General features: G+C 41.6%; 1 protein-coding gene across 2 annotated transcripts; it reads left to right on the forward strand.

Annotated features, from left to right (window-relative positions):
• The first annotated feature begins 948 nt into the window (after window positions 1-948).
• TEX30 (testis expressed 30) lies at window positions 949-7,862 on the forward strand. Of its 2 annotated transcripts, XM_046663704.1 has the most exons (7): window positions 949-1,037; window positions 2,855-2,896; window positions 4,397-4,470; window positions 4,962-5,192; window positions 5,953-6,004; window positions 6,537-6,742; window positions 7,428-7,862. In XM_046663704.1, exons 3-7 carry the CDS (start codon window positions 4,456-4,458, stop codon window positions 7,599-7,601), a joined length of 678 nt encoding a protein of 225 aa, XP_046519660.1. In that variant the 5' UTR covers window positions 949-1,037; window positions 2,855-2,896; window positions 4,397-4,455; the 3' UTR covers window positions 7,602-7,862. The 2 variants fall into 2 exon arrangements, with proteins under 2 accessions (XP_046519660.1, XP_046519661.1); XM_046663705.1 differs by lacking the exon at window positions 2,855-2,896 and having other exon boundaries at window positions 954-1,037.
• Window positions 7,863-8,086: the final 224 nt, after the last annotated feature.

The raw sequence follows: 8,086 nt of genomic DNA on the forward strand, positions 1-8,086 counted from the left end.
CATTATTCTATACACAGGAGATTCAGGGAAAAGAACAATAATAAAAACCCCTGCCTTCGTGGGGAGTTTACAGTCCAGGGAGCAGACACGTTCATAGTACGTTAGCGTCCAGAGTAGAAGGATAGGAAGTGTGGGTGAGGTGATTAGGGAAGACCTTGCTGAGAAAATGACATGTGATTGAAGATTCCAGGAGATGCAGGGCTAGCCACTGGGATCTCTCCAAGAGGAGGCAACTGCCAGGACAAAAGCCTGGTAGTGGGGGCATGTCTGGTGGGTTTGGGTGTGAGGATAGCAAAGAGGCCCAGGTGCCTAGAGCTGAAGGAGCCAGGGGAAGGAGAATAGTAGGAAATAGAGAGGTGAAGGACCACTCATATAAAACCTTGGCAGACACTGTACGGCCTTTGGCTTTGATTATGGGGAGATAGGAAGCCTTTGGAAGGTTTTGAGTGGCTGTACGTTTCAACAGGGTCCAAGTGGCCGCTGTGTTGATAACGTGGTGAAGAGGTGGGGGCAAGCGTGGGAACATAGACCATTTAGCCCACGACTTCAATAACGCAGGCCAGGATAATCGTGGGGCTTGGACCCGTCTGGCAGAAGTATGAGAAGTGGTTGGATTGGGCATATATTACAAGTAGAGCCAAGAGGATCGACGCATTGATTGCCGGTTGTGAGATAAAGAGAACAATCAGAGTGGACCCCAGGTTTTTCACCTGCGCACTATTGCAGTGGAGCGGCTGGGATGGGAAAGGGTCCAGAGCGGAGTGGATTGGGGAGGAAACAGCAACTGGCGCCAGCTCCTCAGCCACCCGCGCGTTGGGGAGCAGACGCGGCCGGGTCACCGCGGGCAGCGGCGGGAAAACTCCCGCGCCCAGCGGCCCCCGCGCGCCGGCCGGTGCGCCCGGGGGCGGGGCCAGCGCGCGCGTGCGCAGTAGCGGAGCGCGCTGGCGGCTGGGGCGAGGCGGTCGCTTCGAGTGTGGTAGTTTGCTCCCTGAAGGGAGTGAGGGCGGTTGGGTGCTCCTGGCCGCTTTCCTTTCCCGGTAAGTGTGGTGGCGGCGGTGGTTGGTGCCGCCACATGGAGGACGGCTTCCCGAGGGGCTGCCGGCGCGCCTGGCGGCCCCGCCTGAGGTGCTTCGGGCTCGCGGCCGTGGCCCTCGGGGCTGTTGATCGGCTCGGTGAGGCGTTCGCCGTGGGTTCGGTGCCCGCGGGCACCGGCCGCTGGGGACTCAGAGGCTGGAGTGAGGGGGCGGGCGGGCAGGGAGAGCCGGACGGGTGCCGCCGGGTGACGCGAGCCGGCTCCGGCGGCGGGCCCTCGGGACGCCCCCGGCCAACCGCGGCGCCCGAGCGCGGGTTGAGCTGGTAGAACGCTCCTCGGGTGCCTTCGAGTCCTAGACCTCCGGGAGGCCCGCTCCGGGTTCCTCCTCTGAGCGCCGGGTGCTCGTCGCTGCCCTGGCCGATCGTCGCCCCCCTAAAGGCGTGAACGCCTAGCGTTTGGGGTGCCCCGCGACCTCCAGCGGCCTGCTGGGGATGCAACGGGTCAGCCCGCGCGCTGCTCCCACCGAGAGTGACTGCGGGCGTGGCATTTTGACCCCTCAGAGTAAATGTGACCGCTGACTGCGTTCTGAGCGTAGTCCTAAAAGTCACTCGAGTGCCCACGACGGGGACGCTGCCGAGTGCACTGAGACGCTCGATGCACCATCGCAGCGGCGGCTCCGTCAGGTTGCTGGTGGGGTCTCCGTCTGCGGTCGAATGCGTTGGGGCTGAGCCAGGCTTCCACCCCTGCCCGGTCTGAATCTGGAGCCCGAGATGATAACGTCGGCCGTCCAGACCAGGCGCGGTGGGGTTCCATCCTGGAACAGTTTCTTGTTCCCGAAGTAGGCCAGAAGGTGTGCAGCAGCTGTGAAGAACAGAGACTGTTCATCGTGAAGTCTGGAAGGGAGGAGAGTTTTCCTGAGAAAACACCAAAAAACAAGTTGTTGAGGAATAGTAGAGCATTCTAGGTTAAGACAGTGGGTTGAATACATGTATCTAATTTTACTTCTGACATCTCACTGAAATTACAGGAAATGCATTTTTTTTAAGACAGAAGCCCACAAGGATGGAGAGAATGGGAAGGGAAAGGATAGCAATAAAATATTAGGCTCTAGAAAGCAAATGTCTTAGCAAACCTTAGCGTAATGGTAAACTAGCAGCGGAGAATACTGTGGAATGATTCTCTATAAACCAAAGAATCTTCAAAATGCATGGAAACTGGCAGCCCCGGGCACCTAGGGAACTAGCAATCAAGGTAAGGGTGCTGAGGGTGGATGTGGAGGGCTTAAATAGAGATGCCTTAGGTGAAATCTGTTTGAGAAGTCATTATATATCTAGCTCTCCTTCCACAGTGCACACTGGTGGGTGACTGCCTTTCTCCGGTCAGAAGAGTGGAGGCTATTCTCTTGAGAAGATAAAACAGGATCTTTGAACCGGGGGACCCCAGGCACAGTTAATTATGGGGGAGTGTTTATGAAAACACGGACACTGAAGGCTGAAGTCCTTCATCCTCCTTCTCCCACTGAAATCCCAGAATTTTTACAGCCAGGCTAATACCATTCAGGCTCAAATAAGAGAATTCTTGTACACACTTGCACCCATGTATGGAAAGATAGGCAATCAGTTGATCACAGTGATTGCATCTGGGAAGGGAAAGGAACTCAGTGGCTGGGGGAAAAGAATGTGAGGAGACTTAACTATTTACGTTTTTGTTCTTTTGAAATTTTTACCATGTACATATATTACCTATTCAAAAATGAAATGTATCCCTTAAAAAATTAATTGCAAATCACTATACTCTTTGACAGAGTAATTTCTCTTCCAGGAATTTACCTTAGAGAGATAGCTACACATATGTGAAAATAATGTAAGTACAGTGCCACTCATTGCAATATTGTTTTAGCAAATTGGAATCAGTGTTCATTAATAGATGGTTGATGAAATAAATTATGTGCCACCCTCATTGGAATACTCTGCAGCCATAAAAAACAATGAAAGAAGTCCATTGTTTGAAGAAAAGAGTAATCAAGATATATGTTAAGGGCCCTGGCCCCATGGTTTAGTGGTTAAAGTTCTACCCGTGGCCCGGGTTCACCGGTTCGGATCGCAGGCACTGACATGCTCCACTCACCTGCCACGCTGTGGAGGTGTCCCACATACAAAAAAATAGAGGAGGATGGCACAGATGTTAGCTCAGGGCGTATCTTCCTCAGGAAAAAAAAAAGATATATAAGTCGGGAGAGAAGTTTCAGAAAAATGTATCACCAGTTTCACCAGTTTATAAAAAGAAAAAGGATGTGTGTGTGTATATATATATGTAAATAAAATATGGGAAAGATATGCAAGAAGCAGGTAATATTGGTTGCCTTTGGAGGGGGATCTGGGTGGCAAGGCAAAAGTGGAATGAGGGACTTTTCACTGTATATTTTGATACCTTTTGAATTTTGAACCATATTGTTATCCAGTGAACGAATGAATAAATGTTAATGGGGAAAAACTAGATGAATAATGGAGATCCTGATGTTGGTAATATCCTGAACAATAAAAGGTCTCTTACAGTAGGAAAGAATGCTTATGAGCTTACAACATTTCATGCTCTTGGTTCTTCAGGTCAACATTTCCTGGTTCTTCAGTGGTTTAGATCTTGGCTGGACTAGGCTTGACTCCAGACTTTAGTTTTGAATTCAGATCTGCTCCATGTGTCTTCATTCTGGGATCTAGGTTGAAAAAACAAAAATACCTGGAGCATACTTTTCTCATGGCTTGAGAGTGAGAGTTCACCAGGGCTTCTGGTAATTTGCCAAGCCTCAGCTGAGAAGTGGCACATTGAAACTTCTATGTATATTTCAGTAATTAAAGCAAGTCACATAGCCAAGCCCAAAGCCAATCAGGCACAGATGGGAGGCTCTGCAAAGTTGCATGACAAAGGGTGTGGGTGTATACTTCTGTTACAGGGTGGGAGGAAGACTTGGGAACAAAAGTCATGAAGGAAAGGGGTTAATAGAAAGATGCTGTGAAATTAAGTTGAAGATAGTTTGTTAAGAATAAAGATACTTAGGGGAAAAAATATTATATATGCGCCAAGATACAGCATCCTACTTTGATAGGAATTTTCTTAAAGCTTCCATGTCAAGGTCTCACATTGGCTTTATTTTATGTAACATTGGCCAGCTCCCCACCTGGCCCTATAACCAATTCTGAGTGCCTGTAGGAACCTTGAAAATAATTAATTAAATAAAGCACATGTAAAGACACCAGTTAGAGAAGTCATTCTAAATGTGTTCAGCTACTGAATGTGTTCCTTCATAGTTCTTGTGTCATATCCATGTCTGCCAACCCACCTTTCACAACAGAATCTTCTTTTCAGGGAGATGTCCTTTGCTTCTCAGATGTAATGCACTTTAAGTTTGTTATTCAGCAGTGAAAATGAGTCATACAGAGGTAATACATATTTTCATATGTTTTGCATCTTCAGGGTTCCTTTTTTTGGGGGGGGGGAGTAGTTCTGTGGCTCCAGAGTAATTTTCTTATTTTCAGTGTGTAGTGTGAAAGACAGTATGGTATTAGTGGTTAATAGTAAAGACTTTGGAGCGGACTGCCTGAGTTTGAATCCTAACTAGTGTGTGTATAACCTTGGGCGTATTACTTAACCTACTATGCCTCAGTTTTCTCTTCTATAAAATGGAGATGATAATAGTACTTGCGTCATAGAATTATTAGGAAGGTTAAATGAGTTAATACATATAAAGGACCTATAAGAGTACCTGACACAATAAGAACTTCTTAAATATTAGCTTATTATTAATATCACTGCTTTTTATTGGAGACCATGACTTGAATCATGGGTCTCGCAGAACAAACCTGTATAGTTACTCAGTTGTCTGAATAGGCAAGGAAGTAATTTTTGATCCATTTATTCTCTTGAATTCCAGGTTAAATTAAAAATACCTTTTGGAAATAAATTACTAGATGCTGTTTGTTTGGTACCTAACAAGAGCTTAACATATGGAATAATTCTTACACATGGAGCGTCAGGAGATATGAATCTTCCTCATTTGATGTCACTGGCATCCCATCTTGCATCTCATGGGTTTTTTTGCCTGAGATTTACCTGTAAAGGCCTTAATATTGTACATAGAATTAAGGCATATAAATCAGTTTTGGTAAGAAAATTTCTTTATATTTACTTACAACAGGAGTCTTTTAAAATTCTTAAGAAATTTTATTAGCATCACTTGGTTTAATTTAAAAATCTTTTTAATGGGTATTCTAGAGACCCAACAGTACATGAAAGTGGTCAGATTTCTGCATCAGTTAGTTTCCATGGAGATGAATGCTCACATCATAAATGTTCCTCCACAATACTGCCAAGGAAGCTACTTATGATGTAATTTTTTTAATGGAATTATATAACTTTAGAATATAGTTCTGGATATTTTGCCCACTGTACTATGAGTGTACAAATATAGCATGGTTTTCTGTGTATATTATTTAGAAACTAAAATCCCTGGATAAAAAATCTGAAATTTCTTTTAATCCAAATTATTTCAAGTTTAAGTTTTTCAGAGCTTTAAATTAGATCTTAGTATTATTATTACCAAATTTTATATTAGTTGGAAGCTTTTACTGGCTTTTTTAAAAATAAATTTTTCTTTAAAAATATTTTAGTACTTGAATTTTTTTAGAGAGGTAAAGTGATTTTTTGCTCACATATTTGCCTATACTACCCAACATATGATTTGATAGTGAAGGCATGACCAGAAGAGCAAATAACTGGTTATCTCATTCAAGAAGAATCCTTAAGATTTTGTGGTTGTCTTTGCAAAGATTTTCACACATTTCAGTAATGATGGGAAATAAATGTTGGTTTTCCAGTGGAATATTTTATGGAAGAATTGATAATTTTTTGGTGGATTTTTCTAGAATTACCTAAGGACCTCAGGGGAATACCAACTTGCAGGTGTTTTCCTTGGAGGTAAGTTGCAATATTTGTGAATACTTGTTTTTAAATATACTCATACTAATATAGGAATAGGTAATGGAGAATTAAAATTAATTGATGACAGGAAGCTAATTTAGGATTTTTTTGTTTTGGTAAGTCACTTCCTTAGATAACATCAATGTACTTTATATATTTAAAGCATATTTTAAATGTCATATATATGTATTGTAATCTGAAGTTCTCTCCTTTTATTTATATCCCTGAATCACTCTCTCTCAAATGATTCCTTCACAAGGATTGTCCTCACCTCTTTTAAGTATTCTTTAGAAAAATAAGTCCTTTTTTGTAAAGTTTGATTTAGGATTAGTTTTTAGCTCTTCCTAAAGCTATAGATGTGCATTATGTGTATTGCAGCTTGTTAATTGCCATGTTTTGGAGTTAAGTAATTTGTTGGTATACAAATATGATGAATGAACAGTAAATGAAATCTAATTTGCCACATTATCACCACTACTTTATGTGAATGTTTACATTTTAAACTTAACTTAATTTTAATTGGTTTTAGGTCGTTCAATGGGCTCAAGAGCAGCTGCTTCTGTAATGTGTCATATTGAGCCAGATGATGCTGATGATTTTGTTCGAGGTCTCATTTGTATTTCTTATCCACTGCACCATCCAAAGCAGCAGCATAAACTTAGAGATGAAGATCTCTTTCGTATAAAAGAACCTGTCCTGTTTGTGTCAGGCTCAGCAGATGAAATGTGTGAAAAGGTGAATTAGAACTTCATGTTTGTGGGACTGAGAGAGAAAGAGTGAAAGACAGAAATGTCTTGGGAACAAGATAATTACCTGCAACAAGTCAGTCTCTTTAAAAGGATGCTAATTTTGTGCCTTAGTTATTACCCTGTTGCTTTGGAGAACCTGAAAATATAAACATACTAACAAAATTCATCTCCCTGGAAAGAGAGTTGGTAAATGGATTAACTCTTATTTGGGAAATGAAGGATTAACATCTGAATCTTGTGATTTTGGGATTACTAGACTATGTTTGGTTTATCATTTCAGCATTCAAGCAGGTTCTTCAATTTGTTATAAAATTCACTCTTAAGAAAAAGTTAGTAACTTGTACATATTATTAAATATTAATGTATTTCCCAGAGCGTATAATTTCCTTGGGGAAAAATTTTTAGAAGGATTTTTTTGCTCCAATTTACTTAACTTTTTATCGTCAATAGTGAATACTTGATCTGTTCTGTGGTATTACTGTATCTGAGAGACGTGGACTGCCACTTCTGTGGGCATTTCCTTGCACATTCCGTTGCCTCAAAAGTTGTCTGTAGAGTAGGTATTTAATGAATATTTGGTGAATGGATACCAGTATTGGTGGGGTGGGAGAGAATCTTTATTAAACATCAATACAGCATTAGTCTAGTATCCTCTTCTTTTTTCCCTTTAGAACTTGTTGGAAAAAGTGGCACAGAAAATGCAAGCTCCTAATAAAATCCACTGGATTGAGAAGGCAAATCATTCCATGGCAGTAAAAGGACGGTCAACAAATGATGTTTTCAAAGAAATAAATACACAGATTTTGTTTTGGATCCAGGAAATCACTGAAATGGACAAGAAATAATCGTCTTTAGTTAAAAGCCATGTTATTTTGAATACAAATACAGTTAATTTGACAACAGCATACCTCTCAGCATTATGAGATATATTTCAGAGTAATTTAATGTTCTTTAATGTTCCGCCATTTTTACAACGTTTTAATTGTGAAGTTAATGTCTTTTGAAAGCACTGTTAGATTTGTATAAAGATGATATACAAATATTGAAGATGGTCTAAATATAATTTATTTTCATTAATATAGTTTTGAAAAAATTAAACATTTGAATTTTACAAAGAAAATTTTGTCTCATTGCTGTGCAACTGAGAGTACTCTAATTTTTCAGAGCAGTGTCATCTTTAAAAAAGGAAAAGAACGCTTGCTTTACTGTAGTAAATTTAGTCAGTTTTATAGAATGTATACATCTGTTCACCTAATCTTTTAATAAATCTCAAGGGATAGGAATGAGGATACATTTTCAAATATGGGGACCCTGAACGTTGTTTTTAGAA

The sequence above is a fragment of the Equus quagga genome, chromosome 6 (assembly GCF_021613505.1).
Source record: "Equus quagga isolate Etosha38 chromosome 6, UCLA_HA_Equagga_1.0, whole genome shotgun sequence".
Lineage (NCBI taxonomy): Eukaryota > Metazoa > Chordata > Mammalia > Perissodactyla > Equidae > Equus > Equus quagga.